This window comes from Callospermophilus lateralis, chromosome 7 (genome assembly GCF_048772815.1).
Source record: "Callospermophilus lateralis isolate mCalLat2 chromosome 7, mCalLat2.hap1, whole genome shotgun sequence".
In the NCBI taxonomy this organism is placed as follows: domain Eukaryota; kingdom Metazoa; phylum Chordata; class Mammalia; order Rodentia; family Sciuridae; genus Callospermophilus; species Callospermophilus lateralis.
In genome coordinates this window covers 65,223,811-65,248,390 of record NC_135311.1, presented here as the reverse complement: position 1 = coordinate 65,248,390, position 24,580 = coordinate 65,223,811, and the positions used below count along the sequence as shown (strand labels likewise).

Here is a 24,580-nt window from a genome sequence, read left to right as displayed (position 1 = left end):
ATCTGTGCACCTTAATGAAGGACCGAGGATCAAGGGGGTCCTGTTTTGGTGCCACACTGGGGGACGGGATGGGAGAGGAGCTGTTTTTGCACATATCTCCTTTATTCTCTCCTCTGGAGAAGTAGGGGCTGCAAGATTGGAGACAAATGTAAATGGTGACTCTACCTCGGGCTTGTTTCTTGTTTTCCTTCTCTAGCTTATTGTTTGGATGTATTTTATGGGGGGTAGAAGGTTCTGAGAATGCATTTAGGATGAATGAGAACTATCTTCCCATTCTCCCTTCTTCCAGCTGGAGGGTTCCCCAGCTGCTTTTATAGAAATGCCAGTCATAATAGTCTTTATTTTTTGTGTCTGTGTGAAAATACCAAGATCTCTCCCTCACATTTGTATATCCACAATCCTTTTTATAAGCCATGTGTGTTCTCTGTATTATTAACTATTTTTTAGCATTTGCCTGTAAGTTATTAAAGATTGATGCCTCTAAAAAAATGCACATTAACTGGAAATCTACTTGAGAAATTTGTTTTTTTTTTTAACCTTGCAATAATGTGGCCATAATTCTTACATAATAGAACTTTTTGGACTCTACTTATAGTAAGATTTTACTATATCTTCCTTTATTTATTAATTCTACAGGGTTAATAAAATGTACACACTATTTGTTGACAATGATCAGCATACATATTATGTTATACTTAGTGTATAATGAATGGGTTATTTTATTATACACTTCAAAACTCCTGTACAAGATAACATAAATAACATGAATATGAAAATAAAGTAAATTAAAAAATTTAGTTGAGTACATTTTGGTATGTATCTATTTTGATAGAATATATGTGGTACTCATTTCCATAGAGAAAATACTTTTCTTCCTTTTAAATATTTTTTTTTGAAGACATACAAAATAGCCTTACTATTTGTAGTGGATTGAAAAAGGAATCTGCAAAATTCATGTCCATTGGAACCTCAGAATATGATCTTGTTTAGAAATAAGGTCTTTGCAAATGTAATTAGTTAAGATGAGGCCATACAGGATTAGAATGTGCCCCCAAATCCAATGATTGATGACCTTATAAGAAGGTCACGGGAAGACCCAGAGACACATATAGGGTGAATACCTCTTATGACAAAGGCAGGGATTAAAGTGATGCAGTTAAAAGTCAAAAACAAGGATTGCTGGCAGCCACCACAAGTTAGAAAAGGGGCTAGGAACAGAATCTCCTCTGAGCCTTTAGAAGGAACACACTCTGCCAACACCTTTATTTTGATTTTCTGCCTCCTGAACTAGGACAGAGTAATTTTCTATTGTCTTAAGTCATGGGGTTTCTGGTAATTTGTTACAGAAATCCTAGGAAACTGCCCTAGCTCAAATTTAAAATATTTCCTTCTGTGAATACTTATAAGTTGAGCATTTACTGGAGCTCCACAAATAACTGCCAGCTGATAACTTTCCAAATGAGAGTTAACTTATTCACTGACACCTAGAGGAGCATTTCCACAGTAATCTTAAACAAAACATGATGAAGAAAAGCCATTTTCCCCTTCTTTTTCATAGAAAACACACCGTGGATTAATATAAAATGCTTTAGTGCAATTTAAAAAGCTTTGATCACATGAATATTTTTATATGAATTATAGTCAAAGGAGATGACATAAATGAAGGTTGTCAAATTTTATGATGCAAAGAGATGCTACTCACAAGTAATTTGAAGAAATTTTTTAATTCTTCTGTCAAAACCCACAGCTGGTGACCACATTGTGTTTTATTAATTAATCTTGGGAAGACACCAATAAGAAAGAAGTGATCTACAATATTTATGAGAAAAAAAAACAGATTAAATGTATTTTCTTGAATGATGAATTTTCATGATTTTATAACATGGAGAAAAAATTAAAAAATGATAAATGCCACAGGAATAAATTAAAATTATTTTTAAAAAATATTTTTTAGTTGCCAGTGAACTTTTATTTTATTTATTTATATGTGGTGATGAGAGTTGAACCAGATGCCTCACACATGCTAGGCAAGTGCTCTACCACTGAGCTACAACCCCAGCCCCACAAAATTGTTATTTTTGTCAAGTCATGAATGTATTTTATTCAGAATGAATTTGTGCAATTTGTATATTCATAGTTAAATATATGTTATTGAGTCTGGGGAAAAAAACACTTAGTTGAATAAATTGCTTTTATAGAAAAAGGCCTACATCATTGTCCACAGAGGCTTACTCAAGCTGTCACTTTGATGTTCTGTTGCCCTCTACTGCTCAGAGAGACAAATTACAGTTAGCCCTTTTCTCTACCAAAGTTGATTTCTTTTCTACAGGTTAAAAAAAAAAAAAAAGAAAAAAAAATTGTCCATTTGCTTAATCAACTACTTATGTTCAGAAATAAATAAATAATACTGGAAATTAGAATACATAAAATCATCTGTTTATGTCTCTGTGAACTCCTCAATGGTAGGGACTCCTTGTTTTATCTTCATATCCCTGGCAGCCAACATACTGTTTAGCATGGTATAGTACTCAATAAATGTTGGATAAAGAAAATGCTGAGGCAATCTGTGCAATTATTCATGTCTTCATTTATCATTTTTATGAAATTCCTTATTATAAATATCATTACCCTATATTTATAAAATTAGTAAAAAAATTTCTAATATATTAATTCCATAAAGAATTAAAGTTATTTTAACATCGATATTACTCACCATTTAAACCCTTTATTTGTAGTCATTTTGACTGTGGTTTAACATGAGTACTTTTGTGGCTATGTTATTCTTTTTAGTTAATTGGAGATTTTTTGCTGGTTAGTTAGGATCAACTGTGGGAGGCAGAAAACGTGAAAATACTTGTGACTTAAGATCTGAGTTTGTTTCTGTTACACAAAATCTATGTATATCAGGTCTGACATGAAGTTTCCATTGTCCACAGGATCCTGACTCCTTCTGTCTTATAGCTCTGTCATGTATCAGCCATGTGTACTAAGTGTTACAAAGAGACACAGAGCCTCTGTGAGAGTGCATTAGGATGTCTGTATGCCACATCAGAGTGGAGGTTGGCATATGGGTATTCTGACAGAAGGTGTGATGTAATGCTCCATTACAACTCTATAAGATTGGTGTGCTCAATGCTTTTTTATTTTTTATTTATAGACAGAGTCTTCATAATTTGCTTTAGGACCTCACTATGCTCAGGCTAGCTTTGAACTTGTGATTCTTCTGCTTCATCCTCCCAAGCTGCTGGGATTATAGGCATGTGTCAGGGCTTGTGTGCTCAATTCTGAGCTATTATGATGCCCAGTAAATTTCAGAAATTGATATCCTATGAATTCATAGCCCTAAATTAGTATTCATAGGGCCCAAATATCTTGTTTCTTTTGTAACATAGCCTTCTCATTCTTCACAGTAATGACCTTCAATCTCTTATTTCCTCAAATTTTTGATCCTCACATCCTGTCCTTCTGACACTTTCTGCTTTACATTCTTACATCCTCATTTTTGCCATAGTTCTTCATTTTTCATTTAAGAAATGGAAGCTACTGAATGGGCCCTTTCTCTGCAAGGTCATCTTTTTTCTACTGTCATATCTCCAAACTCTCAATAGAGTTTGCACCTATTTTTTTTTTCTTTTTTTGCTTTGAAGGAGGAGTATCTACAGCCGAAGTCAGCTACAGGTGTGAATACAGAGAATTGGATTTTCTCAAGAACAGGGTTTTGAAAACTGCAAAGGGTATTTGTTAACTAACATCATGAAAATAAGGCTGATAAGGAAGATTAAACTGCCTTTTCCCTCCCTGAAGTTCTAACATTCTTAAGGAGCTGACATCAGTGTAGACACAAAGGTACCCACGTGCTTGGGAAGCCAATGACAGAAAAACTTAAGTAGTGTCCTCCACATTTGCATTGTGCAGGGTATGAGCAAGAGAATATCTATCTCAGGCCTATCTGAAAAGAGGCCATCTCAGAAAAGATACACGTGAAGTAATCCTTAATGATTAATGTAATCCTTCGTGAAAATTTTGCTTTTAAGATAGTGCATTTCTTTCTCTTTTTTTTTTTTGCAAATTGGGGATTGAACCCAGGGCCTCATGTATGCCAGGCAAACACTCTACCACTGAGCTAAATCCCCAGCCCCAGAAAGGGTATTTCTAATATTGGAAGGTCCTCTGAGACAGCCCAGACCAGAAATAGCAAATCAGAGTAAGGAATCATGAACAGAGAGAGCATGAATTTGGTAAGAAGCAATGGGAAAGATAAGGTATTCTAGAATGGGAGACAGTTTTGGAGTGAAACAACCTTGGTTTGTCTAACTCCATAGGAAAGGCAATGCAAAGACAAATTGCATCTTTTTTTTTTCATCTCTGTATTTTGGTTTCCTGATCTCAAAATTGGGATTTTAATAAAGCTTCCTTAAGGATCGTTCTGAGTTAAGTGAGCTAGTGTTAATTAATATGCGTATAAGCACTTAGAAAAATAAAAACTCCAATATTCTCTCAGTGAATGAATCATGAGGACAAGAGTGCACACCTTTTCTAAATTCCTGAGTTATGCCTGTCTGACTTTCTTAGCTTTATCAAGCCCCTTTACATTTTCCAAAGACCACAGTTCCTTCTGGTTCTTTCACTCTGAGAGATGGTAGAAAGTTCAATTTCATTCTCCATTTCCTTTTTCTCCACTGGAAACAGCCTTGCTTTCTTCTTAGCCTAGCCTCCTCTCCTGTTTCTGAGAGCGGCGTTCCTCTACTCCTTTCTAAGGCTAACATTTATCTCTGGCACTATGGATTGACGGGATCCCTGAGGCTCCAGCAGGACACTGTTTCCTGGGCGAGTGCATACCTCTTTCCAGGCTGCAGTGACTCCTCCTCCACCGCTGCTTCCCCTCAGTCTCTGGAGGTACTTCAGTCCTTCCCAGCTTTGTGTCTTCCTTCAAAGTCAGAACCGCTGATTTTTTTTGGTCTTCCCCACAAAAACTAAACTCTAATTTTATGACTGGTTTGATGATCACCCAAAAAGAAAGTTCCTCATCTTATTCTTTTCTAGTTTCTTGTGATTCTGATTTTGTCTTTGGTGAGAGGCACTCTCCTTTTTGATTGCTCTTTAGCTTTTTGTGTGTGTATGTGTATGTGTGTGTGTGTGTTGTGTGTGTGTATGTGTGTGTGTGTAAACTCACATGCACTCTTAAACAGTTTTTGTAAGTATCTTCAAGAATTCTAGACTTAGCCTGCTCAGTTGCTCACACTGTACTTTTTCTCTGGGTAGCCTCATTAGAGCCCATGGTTTATCATTTCTTTGCAGGTCATTCCTTGACTCCTTTCTGAGGTTGGAATTTCCAATTGTCTTTTGAAAAATCTCACATCCTTGCCTTTTCATTCATATCACATAAGCAAGTATTTGTTGAAAGTCACTGAAATGTGTCTGAAACCACCAAATTATCTTCTTCCATTCCCACTCCCTTTTGCATTTTCCCCTGACATTTCTCTGGATAAATATGTTTCTCACCCCACCTGAATGAGGTGGAGGTCCTCAAAGCTTCCTCACCTAGATACCTAATCAGCCAGAGTCAGTGTGGCTATAGACATTGGGTGATCTTTCTCTACTTTTTCTCTCAAGAAGTTAAAAGCTAGGAGTAGAAGTTAATTTTCTTTTTCTTTAAAATCTCCCCAAACAATTTATTTCTTAGGACTGAGTGGAACTCCATAAATATTGTTGAATGACTATAAGCAGAAATCATATATGAAAAGATTGACAGTGATGGTAAGGACCCTATAAAACACATCAATTCCTTCTTTGGACTCAATTATCAATACCTCTTCTGCATTAATTTTAATATTAGAACTAAAATCTAAAATTTTATAAGAATGGTACAGAAAAAGTGTAATATTAATTTTAAAGATGGAAGTAGAATTGTTCAGAGAGAGGGCTATCCTTTGTTTAGTAAAAGACCTTGGATGCAAAAGATGATAAAGTAACTTGTAGGAGAAAAGTAAAAAGAATTGAAGGCTAATGGTCAGAAGGGAAGTAAGGAAAAGAGAAAGGGTTGCTCAGGGCAGTGAAGTAAGGTGTAAATGTTGTCAAGGATACTCACAAAGACAGCCAGTAAGTGACTAAGTATGACCCAGTGAGCTTTAAGTATAGGAATCTCTAATATTTTGTTTTAAGTTTTTTGTTGTGCTGTGCTATAGTTTGATGTAACTCCATTCTATATTAAATTATATTTTCATAAAAAAGAAGTTTCACTTATGTGTTTTTTTCCTAAGCAAAAAACAAGTCAGCTTCATTTTCAGGTATACATTTCCGAGCACCTCAGATGCTCTGTTACCCAAAAGTTTAGATGCATTCTATCAACTAGCCACTTATTCAGTGAGATGATTAAAAAAGATTCTAGAGTGGATTATAAAGGCAGCTGCAAAAGCCTGTCATATGATAGATATTGAAAAACTGCCAGGTATCTGCTTAGTTGAGAGTATCTGGTCCTATAAAAATTTATGGACTGGGGGCATAGCTCAGTGGTAGAGTGCTTGTCTGGCATGTGTAAGGCCCTGGGTTTGATACCTTGCACTGAGAGAAAGAGAACAAAACAAACTTACTGTCCATGGTCTTAGCTCTGAACTGCCTTTCTGATTCTCCACCTGTTTCTCTACTGTGAACTAATATGTACTGTTTGATGTCCTTCTGGTCCTGTTCTGTACTTAGGCTGATGTTTACCCCATTTCCTCTCATCTGTGATTGTGACTCCTCTCAATGAAGATTCAGGCCCTCCCCTCTGCAGGGTTGTACTTGCCCATCTCAGGTAAACACCCTGGGGCTTAGGTAAACTGTGATACCTTTCCACCGGGTACTCCTGTGGGTGGGACACCTAGCAGGTTTGGCCTTGGAACTGGACAAGAGCTGCCATCATTGTCTTCAAATACTTGGAAGAAGCATTTTTATTATTCTCTAGGCCCCCAGGCATAGCAGGAGAAATAGTGGGACATTAAAGGGAGAGACTGTAGCTAAAAACAAAAATAAAAGGTATGGCGAGGGGGGGCAGTAGGGGTGGTGGTGGGGGCTGGCTAAGCATCCAGTTTTGCAAAGGTATCATGCATCCTAGAGATCCTTTCCCTAAGGGGTCTATGGGTTCTTTCAGTTCTAATGGTCTCAGATTCTAAACATTCATAATTCTCTGAGTTCAAAGAAAAAAAAAAAAGTTGAAAGCTTGTCTAAAAGGGACCATCTGAGAACCACTGCAGGGTCACCAGCATGTTGTTGTGGCCAAGAAGGAAATTAAAAAGCAAGATGAGAAGTAGGAGAGGTTAAATCCAGGTTGGGCCAGGGTGGGGGTATCCTCAGAAGGGATCTGTTCAAACGCCTATGCTTTCCCTGCCAAATAGAACTGCTTAGACTTAAAGAATGTCAGCAATTTTCATCCTCCCACACAGCTACTCTATAATAATTAGTTTTACTTACTTTTTTTTCACAAGCTATTATTTTAATTATTTTAATTAGATTGTTCATGCTGCTCAAGTTGTTTACAAGCACTTTTCTTTTTATGGCATCTCAATAAACAGGAGAGGGAAACTACTGTACTGGAGGAAGCCAGGCAGGTTTTACTAGACAGGCCAGAGCCTTGTAGCTACATCTTCCAGCCTGGTCTGGCTGTCTGGCAACCACAGGGCCTCGTGAGGGAGGGTGGGAGTCCCTCGCCCTGGGAAGAGCCTGCATCCCATCTATGTCATCTGTGGTCATTGCCCTTTAGTCAAAGCCAGGAGAGCAAATAACCTGTTTTCCAAATATTCCTCTGACAGCAACCACACAGAGCAAGTGCTAAAAGTTATGGATGGTTAGCGTTTATTAAAATTCCACATATTTGGCATTTCTTAGCTATCTGGTGGACTCCTGGTTCCTCCCCTTACTAATTGTGTGACCTTGAAAAAGTTACTTCTCAAGTTCTCAGTTAACCCATCAAATGAAGGTAAAAACACCAAGCTGGTTATTTTGAGAACAGGTGAGTTCAGATGGGAGGCACTAGACCTGCCTGGCCCAGGCTCCCTCCTGGTTCCTCCCACTCCCACCTGCCTGCCTTCTTTTCTCCTCCCTCCCTCTTCTCTGTCAAGTTTCTCAGAAATTCGGATGTGACAAACTTGGGATTCTTTGGTCCAAGCTTTAGGGCTGTTTCTTACTTAATTTTGTTCTTAAACCTATTTTGTATGTAAAGACAAGCATAAGAAAGTGCAATAAATAGAAACAATAATTACAAGGGAATTATCACTATTCAAATGGGCCTATTAGGATGTCTGAAAGACCCCAGGTTTCTTTTCTCTGTGGCTGTTAACAGTTATAGTTATACACTATAACATGTATTTCTCAGCCTGGCTCTTTTGCACCTGTTGGAGGCAGGTTGGCTGGTGGAAAGGTGCAGTGAGGTGCAGCCTCCTTAGGCTCTGCCCTCAGTCCCCAAGAATTAGGCCCAGGATGAGAGACAAACTGGAAAAAGAGAGGTTTGGGGAATGAATGGCCCTATAAGTTACTTGATTTTTTTTTTTTTTTTTTGGTATCCAGGATTGAACCCAGGGGCACTTAACCAATGAACTACATTCCCAACCTTTTTTTTATATTTTATTTAAATATAAGGCCTCACTGAGTTGCTTAGGGCCTCTAAGTTGCTGAAGCTGGCTTTGAACTCAGGTTCCTTCTACTTCAGCCTCCCAAGCCACGCCCTGCCAAATTACTTAATTGTTACTAAATTTTGTCATCTAAAATCACGTTTTTGAGTTCTTCTTTGAACAAAGCCCAGGACTCCAGAGAAACCCTACTTCTAGCACTGTCTCTCATCTGCTCAGGTATAAACTTGTAATGAGGCAGCTCTCTTCACAGTAATCCCTCAACACAGGGACTCTTTGCAGCACATCCCAAGAACCTCATCCTTTCTATAGAATAGGACTACCAACTTACCACCAGCCAACTGATTAAAAAAAAAAAATTCTCATTTAATTTTTAGATTAATAGAGATAGAAATTTTCTCTCCAAGATCCTTCTGTGAGAATTAGAACTGTGAAAAAATATTGATCTATGTTTAAATTGAAACATTTGCACTTGAACTCATGAATTGTAGTGTTCCAATTAAATATATTAACTGAAGTATTATTTTAGCATAATTTAAATGACCAAACCAAGAACAGCATGCTTAGGTTTCCAAAAGGAATCTCTTGGCACCGTCTTGTGACTATTTTGGTACAATGCAAGGAACAAGCTCTTCAGCTGCTTAAGATTTCTAAAGGAATCTTCTGGCTCCCTCCCACATTTCAGAATTGGGAGGAACTATTGTTTCCAAGGATAACCCCATCTCTTCCACAAGATCTTGAAGCAAGCCAGCCAAATAATTGCCATCCTGTGCTGCTAATTAAGGATTAAACTTTGCAGGATTTCTCAACTTTGGCACTATTGACATATTGGGCTTGATAATTCCTTGCTACTTTGAAGTTTTTCCTGTAAATCTCAGGATGTTTAGTAGCATTTCTGGTCTCTACCCAGTAGATATCAGCAGCATTCCTCCAGTTGGGACCATCAAAAACTCCAGACATAGTCAAATGGCTGGTGGGGTGGGGGTGCAGGAGGCCAATGGAGAAGTTTGGGTTGCAAACCAGTGAGAAAGGGTACACTCTGAAATGGTTGAGATAGAGTAAAAATTAAAGCAGCATGATAGCCCATATAACTTTAATTTTCCTAAAATAGGGGAAAAATAATTAGAAATGTGACCATTTGCCATTGACTCAGCCATAAGATCAGCCTCCAGAAAAAATGCCACAAAACTCTTATGTTCATGCATCATGCAACCCAAGAATACAGCATCCACCCTTACGTTGACGTCTATGAAAAGAATCAATCTTGAGTGTGTAAGGTCATTGTAATTGTATTGTATGATCATATCATAAAATGTGACTGCTAGGTTTCCAGAAAATCAGAAAGACTGCCTGAATCAGAGTGCTTCACAGCTGACAGCCTGTGATGCAAAACCGCCCTCATCTGCTGCTGGCCATGGTTCCACCCCCATAGGCACTGCGCAGTGCCTGGTCTCTGGGGGACTTGGCAGTGCATGGCGCGGAGGGGCTTCTGTGGCCAGGGTTTTCTTGGAGGTGGCTTGATAGGGCAACCAAGGGCAATGCGTGGGGGATGGAGGCAGCGAGCTCTGGCCCTCTCTTGCCAAGCATTTGGCGGGAGTCTGAGTCCTGGACACTGGAGGAAGCATGGGGATGAGTGTGGGATGGAGGTGGTCACTCTGGCGTCGCGCGGTGGTCCAGGAGGTGTGGCAGCTGCGGGCGGGGCGGGGCCTGAGTCAGAGTGCTTCACAGCTGACAGCCTGTGATCCACAACCGCCCTCATATGCTGCTGGCCCTGGTTCCACCCCCATGAGCTCTGCGCAGTGCCTGGTCATAGGGGGACTTGGCAGTGCATGGAGGAGAGGGGCTTCTGTGGCCAGGGTGGTCGTGGAGGTGGCTTGATAGGGCAACCAAGGGCAATGCGTGGGGGATGGAGGCAGCGAGCTCTGGCCCTCTCTTGCCAAGCATTTGGCGGGAGTCTGAGTCCTGGACACTGGAGGAAGCATGGGGATGAGTGTGGGATGGAGGTGGTCGCTCTGGTGTCGCGTGGTGGTCCGGGAGGTGTGGCAGCTGTGGGCGGGGCGGGGCCTGAATCAGAGTGCTTCACAGCTGACAGCCTGTGATCCACAATCGCAATCATCTGCTGCTGGCCCTGGTTCCACCACCATGTGCGCTGCACAGTGCCTGGTCTCTGGGGGACTTGGCAGTGCATGGCGGGGAGGGGCTTCTGTGGCCAGGGTTTTCTTGGAGGTGGCTTGATAGGGCAACCAAGGGCAATGCGTGGGGGATGGAGGCAGCGAGCTCTGGCCCTCTCTTTCCATGCATTTGGCGGGAGTCTGAGTCCTGGACACTGGAGAAAGCACGGGGATAAGTGTGGTATGGAGGTGGTCGCTCTGGCGCTGCACTGGGCTGGGGACTGCAGAGATGGCTGCTGACCAATTGCCATCCAGGGTCAGAACAGCCACAGCATCTTGCGGTGGTCCGGGAGGTGTGGCACCTGCGGGCGGGGCGGGGCCTGAATCAGAGTGCTTCACAGCTGACAGCCTGTGATCCACAACCGCCCTCATCTGCTGCTGGCCCTGGTTCTATTCCCATGAGCGCTGCACAGTGCCTGGTCTCTGGGGGACTTGGCAGTGCATGGCGGGGAGGGGCTTCTGTGGCCAGGGTCGTCTTGGAGGTGGCTTGATAGGGCAACCAAGGGCAATGCGTTGGGGATGGAGGCAGCGAGCTCTGGCCCTCTCTTGCCAAGCATTTGGCGGGAGTCTGAGTCCTGGACACTGGAGGAAGCATGGGGATGAGTGTGGGATGAAGGTGGTCGCTCTGGTGTCGCGCGGTGGTCCGGGAGGTGTGACAGCTGCGGGCGGGGCGGGGCCTCAATCAGAGTGCTTCACAGCTGACAGCCTGTGATCCACAACCGCCATGTGGGATGGAGGTGGTCGCTCTGGCGCTGCACTGGGCTGGGGACTGCAGAGATGGCTGCTGACCAATTGCCATCCAGGGTCAGAACAGCCACAGCGTTGTGCGGTGGTCCGGGAGGTGTGACAGCTGCGGGCGGGACGGGGCCTGAATCAGAGTGCTTCACAGCTGACAGCCTGTGATGCACAACCGCCCTCATCTGCTGCTGGCCCTGGTTCCACTCCCATGAGCGCTGCACAGTGCCTGGTCTCTGGGGGACTTGGCAGTGCATGGCGGGGAGGGGCTTCTGTGGCCAGGGTGGTCTTGGAGGTGGCTTGATAGGGCAACCAAGCGCAATGCGTGGGGGATGGAGGCAGCGGGCTCTGGCCCTCTCTTGCCAAGCATTTGGCGGGAGTCTGAGTCCTGGACACTGGAGGAAGCATGGGGATGAGTGTGGGATGGAGGTGGTCGCTCTGGTGTCGCGCGGTGGTCTGGGAGGTGTGGCAGCTGTGGGCGGGGCGGGGCCTGAATCAGAGTGCTTCACAGCTGACAGACTGTGAACCACAATCGCCCTCATCTGCTGCTGGCCCTGGTTCCACCACCATGTGCGCTGCACAGTGCCTGGTCTCCGGGGGACTTGGCAGTGCATGGCGGGGAGGGGCTTCTGTGGCCAGGGTTTTCGTGGAGGTGGCTTGATAGGGCAACCAAGGGCAATGCGTGGGGGATGGAGGCAGCGAGCTCTGGCCCTCTCTTGCCATGCATTTGGCGGGAGTCTGAGTCCTGGACACTGGAGAAAGCATGGGGATGAGTGTGGGATGGAGGTGGTCGCTCTGGCGCTGCACTGGGCTGGGGACTGCAGAGATGGCTGCTGAACAATTGCCATCCAGGGTCAGAGCAGCCACAGCATCTTGAGGTGGTCCAGGAGGTGTGGCACCTGCGGGCGGGGCGGGGCCTGAATCAGAGTGCTTCACAGCTGACAGCCTGTGATCCACAACCGCCCTCATCTGCTGCTGGCCCTGGTTCCACTCCCATGAGCGCTGCACAGTGCCTGGTCTCTGCGGGACTTGGCAGTGCATGGCGGGGAGGGGCTTCTGTGGCCAGGGTGGTCTTGGAGGTGGCTTGATAGGGCAACCAAGGGCAATGCGTTGGGGATGGAGGCAGCGAGCTCTGGCCCTCTCTTGCCAAGCATTTGGCGGGAGTCTGAGTCCTGGACACTGGAGGAAGCATGGGGATGAGTGTGGGATGGAGGTGGTCGCTCTGGTGTCGCGCTGTGGTCCGGGAGGTGTGACAGCTGCGGGTGGGGCGGGGCCTGAATGAGAGTGCTTCACAGCTGACAGCCTGTGATGCACAACCGCCCTCATCTGCTGCTGGCCCTGGTTCCACTCCCATGAGCGCTGCACAGTGCCTGGTCTCTGGGGGACTTGGCAGTGCATGGCGGGGAGGGGCTTCTGTGGCCAGGGTGGTCTTGGAGGTGGCTTGATAGGGCAACCAAGCGCAATGTGTGGGGGATGGAGGCAGCGAGCTCTGGCCCTCTCTTGCCAAGCATTTGGCGGGAGTCTGAGTCCTGGACACTGGAGGAAGCATGGGGATGAGTGTGGGATGGAGGTGGTCGCTCTGGTGTCGCGCGGTGGTCTGGGAGGTGTGGCAGCTGTGGGCGGGGCGGGGCCTGAATCAGAGTGCTTCACAGCTGACAGCCTGTGAACCACAATCGCCCTCATCTGCTGCTGGCCCTGGTTCCACCACCATGTGCGCTGCACAGTGCCTGGTCTCTGGGGGACTTGGCAGTGCATGGCGGGGAGGGGCTTCTGTGGCCAGGGTTTTCTTGGAGGTGGCTTCATAGGGCAACCAAGGGCAATGCGTGGGGGATGGAGGCAGCGAGCTCTGGCCCTCTCTTGCCATGCATTTGGCGGGAGTCTGAGTCCTGGACACTGGAGAAAGCATGGGGATGAGTGTGGGATGGAGGTGGTCGCTCTGGCGCTGCACTGGGCTGGGGACTGCAGAGATGGCTGCTGACCAATTGCCATCCAGGGTCAGAGCAGCCACAGCATCGCGCGGTGGTCCGGGAGGTGTGACAGCTGCGGGCGGGGCGGGGCCTGAATCAGAGTGCTTCACAGCTGACAGCCTGTGATCCACAACCCCCCTCATCTGCTGCTGGCCCTGGTTCCACTCCCATGAGCGCTGCACAGTGCCTGGTCTCTGGAGGACTTGGCAGTGCATGGCGGGGAGGGGCTTCTGTGGCCAGGGTGGTCTTGGAGGTGGCTTGATAGGACGACCAAGGGCAATGCGTGGGGGATGGAGGCAGCGAGCTCTGGCCCTCTCTTGCCAAGCATATGGCGGGAGTTGAGTCCTGACACTGGAGGAAGCACGGGGATGAGTGTGGGATGGAGGTGGTCTCTCTGCCTTCGCGTGGTGGTCCGGGAGGTGCGGCAGCTGAGGGCGGGGCGGGGCCTGAATCAGAGTGCTTCACAGCTGACAGCCTGTGATCCACAACCGCCATGTGGGATGGAGGTGGTCGCTCTGGCGATGCACTGGGCAGGGGACTGCAGAGATGGCTGCTGACCAATTGCCATCCAGGGTCAGAGCAGCCACAGCATCTTGGGGTGGTCCGGGAGGTGTGGCACCTGCGGGCGGGGCGGGGCCTGAATCAGAGTGCTTCACAGCTGACAGCCTGTGATCCACAACCGCTGTGTGGGATTGAGGTGGTCGCTCTGGCGCTGCACTGGGCTGGGGACTGCAGAGATGGCTGCTGACCAATTGCCATCCAGGGTCAGAGCAGCCACAGCTTAGCGCCCTGGTCCGGGAGGTGTGGCAGTTGCGGGCGGGGCGGGGCCTGAATCAGAGTTCTTCACAGCTGACAGCCTGTGATCCACAACCGCCCTCATCTGCTGCTGGCCCTAGTTCCACCACCATGTGCGCTGCACAGTGCCTGGTCTCTGGGGGACTTGGCAGTGCATGGCGGGGAGGGGCTTCTGTGGCCAGTGTTTTCTAGGAGGTGGCTTGATAGGGCAACCAAGGGCAATGCGTGGGGGATGGAGGCACCGAGCTCTGGCCCTCTCTTGCCAAGCATTTGGCGGGAGTCTGAGTCCTGGACACTGGAGGAAGCATGGGGATGAGTGTGGGATGGAGGTGGCCGCTCTGGCATCCTGTGGTGGTCCGGGAGGTGTGGCAGCTGTGGGCGGGGCGGGGCCTGAATCAGAGTGCTTCACAGCTGACAGCCTGTGATCCACAACCGCTGTGTTGGATGGAGGTGGTCGCTCTGGCGCTGCACTGGGCTGGGGACTGCAGAGATGGCTGCTGACCAATTGCCATCCAGGGTCAGAGCAGCCACAGCGTACTGCAGTGGTCCAGGAGGTGCGGCAGCTGCGAGTGGGGCGGGGCCTGAATCAGAGTGCTTCACAGCTGACAGCCTGTGATCCACAACCGCTGTGTGGGATTGAGGTGGTCGCTCTGGCGCTGCACTGGGCTGGGGACTGCAGAGATGGCTGCTGACCAATTGCCATCCAGGGTCAGAGCAGCCACAGCATCGCGGGGTGGTCCGGGAGGTGTGACAGCTGCGGGCGGGGCGGGGCCTGAATCAGAGTGCTTCACAGCTGACAGCCTGTGATCCACAACCGCCCTCATCTGCTGCTGGCCCTGGTTCCACTCCCATGAGCGCTGCACAGTGCCTGGTCTCTGGGGGACTTGGCAGTGCATGGCGGGGAGGGGCTTCTGTGGCCAGGGTTTTCCTGGAGGTGGCTTGATAGGGCAACCAAGTGCAATGCGTGGGGGATGGAGGCAGCGAGCTCTGGCCCTCTCTTGCCAAGCATTTGGCGGGAGTCTGAGTCCTGGACACTGGAGGAAGCACGGGGATAAGTGTGGTATGGAGGTGGTCGCTCTGGCGCTGCACTGGGCTGGGGAATGCAGAGATGGCTGCTGACCAATTGTCATCCAGGGTCAGAGCAGCCACAGCATCTTGCGGTGGTCCGGGAGGTGTGGCAGCTGCGGGCGGGGCGGGGCCTGAATCAGAGTGCTTCACAGCTGACAGCCTGTGATCCACAACCGCCCTCATCTGCTGCTGGCCCTGGTTCCACTCCCATGAGCGCTGCACAGTGCCTGGTCTCTGGGGGACTTGGCAGTGCATGGCGGGGAGGGGCTTCTGTGGCCAGGGTGGTCTTGGAGGTGGCTTGATAGGGCGACCAAGGGCAATGCGTGGGGGATGGAGGCAGCGAGCTCTGGCCCTCTCTTGCCAAGCATTTGGCGGGAGTCTGAGTCCTGACACTGGAGGAAGCACGGGGATGAGTGTGGGATGGAGGTGGTCTCTCTGCCTTCGCGTGGTGGTCCGGGAGGTGCGGCAGCTGTGGGCGGGGCGGGGCCTGAATCAGAGTGCTTCACAGCTGACAGCCTGTGATCCACAACCGCCATGTGGGATGGAGGTGGTCGCTCTGGCGATGCACTGGGCAGGGGACTGCAGAGATGGCTGCTGACCAATTGCCATCCAGGGTCAGAGCAGCCACAGCATCGCGCAGTGGTCCGGGAGGTGTGACAGCTGCGGGCGGGGCGGGGCCTGAATCAGAGTGCTTCACAGCTGACAGCCTGTGATGCACAACCGCCCTCATCTGCTGCTGGCCCTGGTTCCACTCCCATGAGCGCTGCACAGTGCCTGGTCTCTGGGGGACTTGGCAGTGCATGGCGGGGAGGGGCTTCTGTGGCCAGGGTGTTCTTGGAGGTGGCTTGATAGGGCAACCAAGGGCAATGCGTGGGGGATGGAGGCAGCGAGCTCTGGCCCTCTCTTGCCAAGCATATGGCGGGAGTCTGAGTCCTGGACACTGGAGGAAGCATGGGGATGAGTGTGGGATGGAGGTGGCCGCTCTGGCGTCCTGTGGTGGTCCGGGAGGTGTGGCAGCTGTGGGCGGGGCGGGGCCTGAATCAGAGTGCTTCACAGCTGACAGCCTGTGATCCACAACTGCTGTGTGGGATGGAGGTGGTCGCTCTGGCGCTGCACTGGGCTGGGGACTGCAGAGATGGCTGCTGACCAATTGCCATCCAGGGTCAGAGCAGCCACAGTGTCCTGCAGTGGTCCGGGAGGTGCGGCAGCTGCGGGTGGGGCGGGGCCTGAATCAGAGTGCTTCACAGCTGACAGCCTGTGATCCACAACCGCTGTGTGGGATGGAGGTGGTTGCTCTGGCGCTGCACTGGGCTGGGGACTGCAGAGATGGCTGCTGACCAATTGCCATCCAGGGTCAGAGTGGCCATGGCGTCACCTGGTGGTCCTGGAGGGCTGGCAGCAGCGGGCGGGGCGTGGTCTGAATCAGAGTGCTTCACAGCTGACAGCCTGGGATCCACAACCACCCTCATCTGCCACTGGCCCTGGTTCCACCCCCATGAGCACTGTACATTGTCTGGTATCTGGGGGACTCGGCAGTGCATGGCGGGGAGGGGCTTCTGTGGCCAGGGTCGTCCTGGAGTTGGCTTGATAGGGCTACCAAGGGCAATGCGTGGGGGATGTAGGCAGCAAGCTCTGGTCCTCTCTTGCCATGCATTTGGCGGGAGTCTGAGTCCTGGACACTGGAGGAAGCGCGGGGATGAGTGTGGGATGGAGGTGGTCGCTCTGGCGCTGCATGGGCTGGGGACTGCAGAAATGGCTGCTGACCAATTGCCATCCAGGGTCAGAGCAGCCACAGCGTAGTGCGGTGGTCCTGGAGGGGTGGCAGCTGCGGGCGGGGCGGGGTCTGAATCAGAGTGCTTCACAGCTGACAGCCTGTGATCCACAACCACCCTCATCTGCTGCTGTCTCTGGTTCCACCCCCATGAGCACTGCAGAGTGGCTGGTCTCTGGGAAACTTGGGAGAGCATGGCGGGGAGGGGCTTCTGTGGCCAGGGTGGTCTTGGAGGTGGCTTGATAGGGCATCCAAGGGCAGTGCGTTAAGGATGGAGGCAGCGAGCTCTGGCCCTCTCTTGCCATGCATTTGGCGGGAGTCTGAGTCCTGGACACTAAAGGAACCACATGGATGAGTGTGGGATGGAGGTGGTCGCTCTGGCGCTGCACTGGGCTGGGGACTGCAGAGATGGCTGCTGACCAATTGCCATCGATGGTCAGAGCGGCCGCGGCGTCACGCGGTGGTCCGGGAGGGGTGACAACTTTTTTCGGGGCGGTGTCTGAATCAGAGTGCTTCACATCTGACAGCCTGTGATCCACAACCACCCTCATCTGCCGCTGGCCCTGGTTCCACCCCCATGAGTACTGCGCAGTGGCTGGTCTCTGGGGGACTTGGGAATGCATGGCGGGGAGGGGCTTCAGTGGCCAGGGTGGTCTTGGAGGTGGCTTGATAGGGCATCCAAGGGCAATGCGTGGGGGATGAAGGCAGCGAGCTCAGGCCCTCTCTTGCCATGCATTTGGCAGGAGTCTGAGTCCTGGACACTGGAGGAAGCACATGGATGAGTTGGGATGGAGGTGGTCGCTCTGGCGCTGCACTGGGCTGGGGACTGCAGGGATGGCTGCTGACCAATTGTCATCCAGGGTCAGAGTGGCCACAGTGAAACGCGGTGGTCAGGGAGGGGTGGCAGCTGCGGGGCGGGGGGGTGCGGTCTGAATCAGAGTGCTTCACAGCTGACAGCCTGTGATCCACAACCTCCCTCATCTTCCGCTGGCCTTGGTTCCACCCCCATGAGCACTGTGCATTGACTGGTCTCTGGGGGACTTGGCAGTGCATGGCGGGGCGGGGCTTCTGTGGCCAGGGTGTTCCTGGAGTTTCTTGATAGGGCAACCAAGGGCAATGCGTGGGGGATGGAGGCAGTGAGCTCTGGCCCTCTCATGCCATGCATTTGGCGGGAGTCTGAGTCCTAGACACTGGAGGAAGCGCGGGGATGAGTGTGGGATGGAGGTGGTCGCTCTGGCGCTGCACTGGGCTGGGGACTGCAGAGATGGCTGCTGACCAATTGCCATCCAGGGTCAGAGCGGCCGAGGTGTCACGCTGTGGTCCAGGAGGAGTGGCAGCTGCGGGCGGGGCGGTGTCTGAATCAGAGTGCTTCACATCTGACAGCCTGTGATCCACAACCACCCTCATCTGCTGCTGGCCCTGGTTCCAGCCCCATGAGCACTGCGCAGTGGCTTGTCTCTTGGGGCCTTGGGAGTGCATGGCGGGGAGGGGCTTCAGTGGCCAGGGTGGTCTTGGAGGTGGCTTGATAGGGCATCCAAGGGCAATGCGTGGCGGATGGAAGCAGTGAGATCTGGCCCTCTCTTGCCATGCATTTGGCAGGAGTCTGAGTCCTGGACACTGGAGGAAGCGCGGGGATGAGTATGGGATGGAGGTGGTCGCTCTGGCGCTGCATTGGGCTGGGACTGCAGAGAAGGCTGCTGACCAATCGCCATCCAGGGTCAGAGCGGCCATGGCGTCACCTGGTGTTCCTGGAGGGGTGGCAGCTACGGGCGGGGTGCTGTCTGAATCAGAGTGCTTCACAGCTGAGAGCCTGTGATCCAAAACTGCTGGGAGCCATCAGCCAGGTAGGTATGACAATCTCCTTGCCAGCTTACTCCCATGCTGTCTAGTGGAAGGACTTCTGAAAGGTGACCTTGCTCAAGGACCAGGGCGGTTTAGCATAATAGGAGATTAGGGTGTTCCCCCTTTAGAATAGGGCAGTTTAGCATAATAGGAGATTAGGGTGTTCCCCCTTTAGAATAGGCCTTATCCTGCTGCTGAGTTCCTCTTGAGTTCTATGGGGCAGACAGTATATTTTGGGAGACAGAAGCACATGTGGTGTGGATTTGGGCAGAGTAGTGGATTTGGGCAGAGTGTGAATTTGGGCAGAGAACGTGGATTCCCCCAGAACATGTTTGTAAATGGCCAGTGTGAGTTCGGGAATAAAGAATTGCTCTTTGAATCTACAGCTGTGTGGAGGCTCTGATTTGTGCCCAGCCAGAGACTGTGGCATCTGGTGGCTCCTATGTGGAATGCCTGAAGTTTGGGGGTAAGTGAAATTGCTCGCCCCTGAGGGAAGGTGAGAGAATTGCTGGCCCCTGAGGGCAATGCGTGGGGGATGGAGGCAGTGAGCTCTGGCCCTCTCTTGCCATGCATTTGGCGGGAGTCTGAGTCCTGGACACTGGAGGAAGCACCGGTATGAGTGTGGGATGGAGGTGGTCGCTCTGGCGCTGCACTGGGCTGGGGACTGCAGAAATGGCTCTGATCAATTGCCATCCAGGGTCAGAGTGGCCACTGCGGCACTTGGTGGTCCAGGAGGGAAGGTAGCTGCGGGCGGGGCGGGGTCTTCCCCGAGGATGCAACTTCCAGATGGGCGCCCAGGAGAGGTAGATGTCAGGAGTGGGCACTATGGGAACTGGAACAGTGTGGTCCTTGGTGATCAGTGAGCAGTTGGAGCAGGACGACGACGCTGAGGAAGCTGAGGACCACAGCCATACTCGCCATACTCATGGGTTAACTTGACTTTTCCTTCTTGATTTTCGGGTCTTCACAATTGTCTTTCCTACTGGGAATTTTTTGTTAGTGTGGGTACATTTCCTGAAATTTCATTCTGATGAGTACCTAGGTAAAGAAACTAACAAGTGCTGTTCCCTTTTTACTTTTTCTTTACACACTTCACCTCATCTAGGCCTTTGTTGATGACTACTTTGAGCAGGGAAGGGGGCCTAAAGGTGCAGGGACACCCTCTTTGCCTTTCTTTCTGACTGAATCTCTATCCTATCTCTTTTCTGTCCTTCCCTTATTACTGTCCCTTCTGTTTCCATTCACCTTTGTTCAACCATGACCTTAGCACAGAAAGTTAGGGTCTAAATTGGAATTGATAAGCTGGGAGATCCCAACTGCTACAAGGAGAGTATGTCCCTGTGAGTATGTGTCCAGGATTCCCCAAGACCCTGTAGGTGATAAAAATCTGGTGTTCCAGAGGTGGCCCCCCTTCTGAGGAAACCAGTGGACCAGGACTGTCCTTTTCTTTGAGTCAGACAGGTGCTGGTTTATTTCACTTTTTCACTACTGTCCCTATCTTAGAGACCAAGGAAAGGGTTCCACACTGAGTCCTTTGGATCTTTGACATCCACTGAGTTCTTTGGATCTTTTGCCAGAAGGGAGGAGTGTCAGGTGTTTTGTGAATATTCCAAGGCCATTTCTAAATAGCAGGCAGCTTTTTGTTCTATATCAGTTTTGTTCTTTTCCTCTTTGGGTTCACTTCACCTCCTTATTGAGTTTGGGTGTAGGGGTCTCTCTCTCCATGGAAAGGCTCCACAAAACACACATGAACCTTGATTAATTATTTCCTGAATGGACAAATCCAACAAATGGGTGGCGGTGCAGAGGAGAGAAAAATCACTTCCCAGCAACTAAAAAGAATGAATCACTTCCTCTCCTAAGACATTCAGTGGCCATATTGGGTGGCCATTATTTTTCATAGGAACTCAGCTGTGTTACACATATTCTTCTGTACATATGAAATATTTCAAATAGGAAATATGTGGCTTGAGCCACATCCCCAGTCCCAGAATATATATTCTTTGCAACGGAAAACTGATGAATTACCTAGACAGAAAATTCTGAATCATAACTACTAATAAGTTTATAAGGATTTGAGTCACACAGAGTATATTCCTTAACTACAATGGTCACAATTTTAAAAACAATAATAGAAATAGCTCTGGAAAATTCATGAACATTTGAAAACTAAATAATGAATTTCTGAATAACCTATGAGTGAAAGATAAAATCAAAGGAGAAAACAAAGTACTTCAACCAAACTTGGAATAGAACCACCACTGGACCCAGTTATCCCACTCCTCTGTATATACCCAAAGGATCTGAAAAACAGCATACTACAGTTATATAGCCACCCCAATGTTTATAGCAGCTCAATTCACAATAGTGAAGCTATGGAACTAACCCAGATGCCCTTCAACAGATGAACAGATAAAGAAAATGTGGTATATATACACATGGAATATTACTCACCATAAAGAAGAATGAAATTATGGCATTTGCCAGGTAAATAAATTGAGCTAGAGACTTATCATGCTAAGTGAAATAAATGAATCCCCCAAAATCAAAGGCCAAATGTTCTCTCTGATAAGCTAACACACAATAAGGGGTGGGGGAATAGAAAGTCATTGGATTAGACAAAGGGGAATCAAGGCAAGGCAAGGAGGGTGGAAATAGGAAAAACAGAAGACATTCCTTTTCTATGTTCATATATGAATACACAACCAGTGTAACTCCACATCATACACAACTACAAGAATGGGAAGTTATAATCCATGTATGTATAATATGTCAAAATACATTCTACTGCTAAGTAAAACTAAAAACACCAGTAAAAAAATTTAAGAAAAGGAAGTACTTCAACTAAATAAGTATACAACTTATCAGAATTTGTGGAATATGATAAACTGATACGTAAGGGGAAATGAATAGAACTAAACACCGGTATTAGAAAGGTCAAGAGGCAACCAGGGTACACATCTGTATCCCAAACTACTTAGGATGCTATGGTAGGAAAATCACAATTTCAAAGCCTGCCTGGGCAGGGGATGTAGTTCAACGGTAGAGTGTTTGCCAGACACGTGTGTGACCCTGAGTTCAGAAATCAGTATTGCAAAGCAAAAACATTAATAAGAAATAAGCAAACAAACAAAATCCCTTGGATTTTTAGAGAATGAGCATATTTAGGAGCTGGAAATAAAAGCCAGAGAAAGAGTAAACAGAGTTAATAGTGCAGTTAAGAGCACAGCTTGGAGGAAATGACTGCCTAGATCTTAGTAAAAGCTAAAGTAGATTACTTGCTGTTTGACTTTGTTTAAGTTACTTCACCTTCTTAACTTTGTTTATAAAATAAAGATAATTAATGATAGCTCATATCTGTCTTATTATCTTGTCTATGTAACATATGTTAATATATCAGTCCTTCACCCATAGCACAAGAGTTAATAACTAGAATCAACAAATGGGACTTACTCAAACTAAAAAGTTTTTTCTCAGCAAGAGAAACAATAAGACAGGTAAATAGGGAGCCTACATCCTAGGAACAAATTTTTACTCCTCACACTTCAGACAGAGCCCTAATATCCAGAGTATACAAAGAACTCAAAAAACTAAACAATAAGATAACAAATAACCCAATCAACAAATGGGCCAAAGACCTGAACAGACACTTCTCAGAGGAGGACATACAATCAATCAACAAGTACATGAAAAAATGCTCACCATCTCTAGCAGTCAGAGAAATGCAAATCAAAGCCACCCTAAGATACCAACTCACTCCAGTAAGATTAGCAGCCATTAAGAAGTCAAACAACAACAAGTACTGAGGAGGATTTGGGGAAAGGGGTACTCTTGTACATTGCTGGTGGGACTGCAAATTGGTGAGACCAATTTGGAAAGCAGTATGGAGATTCCTGGAAAAGCTGGGAATGGAACCACCATTTGACCCAGCTATTGCCCTTCTCGGACTATTCCCTGAAGACCTTAAAAGAGCGTACTACAGGGATACTGCCACATGGATGTTCATAGCAGCACAATTCACAATAGCTAGACTGTGGAACCAACCCAGATGCCCTTCAATAGATGAATGAATAAAAAAATGTGGCATTTATACACAATGGAGATTACCTAGCACTCAAAAATGACAAAATCAGGGAATTTGCAGAGAAATGGATGGCATTAGAGCAGATTATGCTAAGTGAAGCTAGCCAATCCCTAAAGAACAAATGCCAAATGTCTTCTTTGATATAATGAGAGCAACTAAGAACAGAGCAGGGAGGAAGAGCAGGAGGAAAAGATTAACATTGAACAGAGACATGAGGTGGGAGGGAAATCTGTATACGGGGTAAAAATGGGAGTTCATAATCCACTTGAATCTAAAGGATGAAATATGATATGTCAAGAGCTATGTAATGTTTTGAACAACCAAAAAAAAAAAAGGGAAAAAAACATAACACTCCTTGAAACAATCCAACCTTCAAAGATCCCAACTCACTCTATGCAGATGAGAAAACCAAGCTTTAGAGAAGTTAAATAACTTCCTCATGGTCACAAAGTGAGTAAGTGGACAAGTGCATAACAACAATAATATGTGGTGGTGGTGGAGATGATGATGATGGTAATAGGAGCAATTTAATACAGTTGTTTGGATTAAATGAGTCATTTTACATACATACATTTAGAATAATGCCTAGAACAGGCTTAATTGATCAATAAATATCATTTGTTGTTATTACCATTAGTTCTACCATGTAAACAAGGGAAACCTAATACTAATGGTACCAGAAGGTTTTTCATGAAAAAAGGAAAGCAATAGCCAGCTCAAAGTAGAAAACTTAAGGGAAGTCATGGGGTCTGGAAACTAGGAGAGATCTTGTTGAGTGGCTTTGCCAGAGTGGTGAGGGCGAAAGCCAGATGAAGGTGGTAATGACAAAGTGGGTCAAAATGGAGAGAGAAAAAAGAGGTTACTCCTGAAGGGGACATGGGCTGGTAAGAGAGACAGGACCAGGTTTGAGTTAATAACTATATGAAGGGATTTTGTTTTAGAATGGGCTGACAGATATCTCTGTAGCTTAAGTAGGAAAGATAAAGTGGAATACCAAGAGAAGATAATTAATTACTGGAACAAGGTCTCATAACAGGTCTGAAGTGATGAGATGACAGGTAAAAGTAGAATGACCCCAGGTATGCCAGATAGTCTTACTTTTAACAGATAAAAGGGAACAAAGAGAAAATAAATGCAAAACCCCCCGAAACAGTACAGGGCAACGACAGAGTTGGGTGTTCTGTGAGTATATTTAAGCTAATAAAAACCAATTTTCATGCAATATTTGCCATGATAGTTTGAAGTCCCTTATGTTCTTTTGAAAGAGAGGTGATACAATTTATGCCAATTATGCATAATTAGTCTGAGCAGTAAGATGAAGGCATAATCTAGAATTTGAGAAATTAAGATAGACTTGATGAAATTTGTACCATTTTAGAAAAATATGTAATTCTGACCCTGATAATCTGCTAATAATTAGGAGAGAGGAGGTGAGAAACTGTTTTTGAAATAACAGTCAAAAGGCCAATTCAAATATTTTAACTATAATGGAACATTTTTGAAAATTGTTATATATATATATATCAACTAGTTCAAAAGGCCTG

General features: G+C 47.5%; 2 protein-coding genes across 2 annotated transcripts in view; both read right to left on the bottom strand.

Annotated features, from left to right (window-relative positions):
* The window catches only part of LOC143404366 (uncharacterized), a 148,866-nt gene that overhangs the window by 60,886 nt on the left and 63,400 nt on the right, over positions 1–24,580 (bottom strand). The window lies entirely within an intron of this gene.
* Positions 6–24,494, bottom strand: LOC143405156 (uncharacterized). Its single transcript, XM_076863512.1, has 2 exons — positions 1,703–24,494; positions 6–128 (listed from the first exon to the last, which is right to left on the bottom strand). Exon 1 carries the CDS (start codon positions 13,496–13,498, stop codon positions 12,005–12,007), a length of 1,494 nt encoding a protein of 497 aa, XP_076719627.1. The 5' UTR covers positions 13,499–24,494; the 3' UTR covers positions 6–128; positions 1,703–12,004.

Excerpts from the sequence above, each read along its gene's own strand:
- LOC143405156 (XM_076863512.1), bottom strand. The coding sequence starts at position 13,498 with ATGGCAATTGGTCAGCAGCCATCTCTGCAGTCCCCAGCCCAGTGCAGC.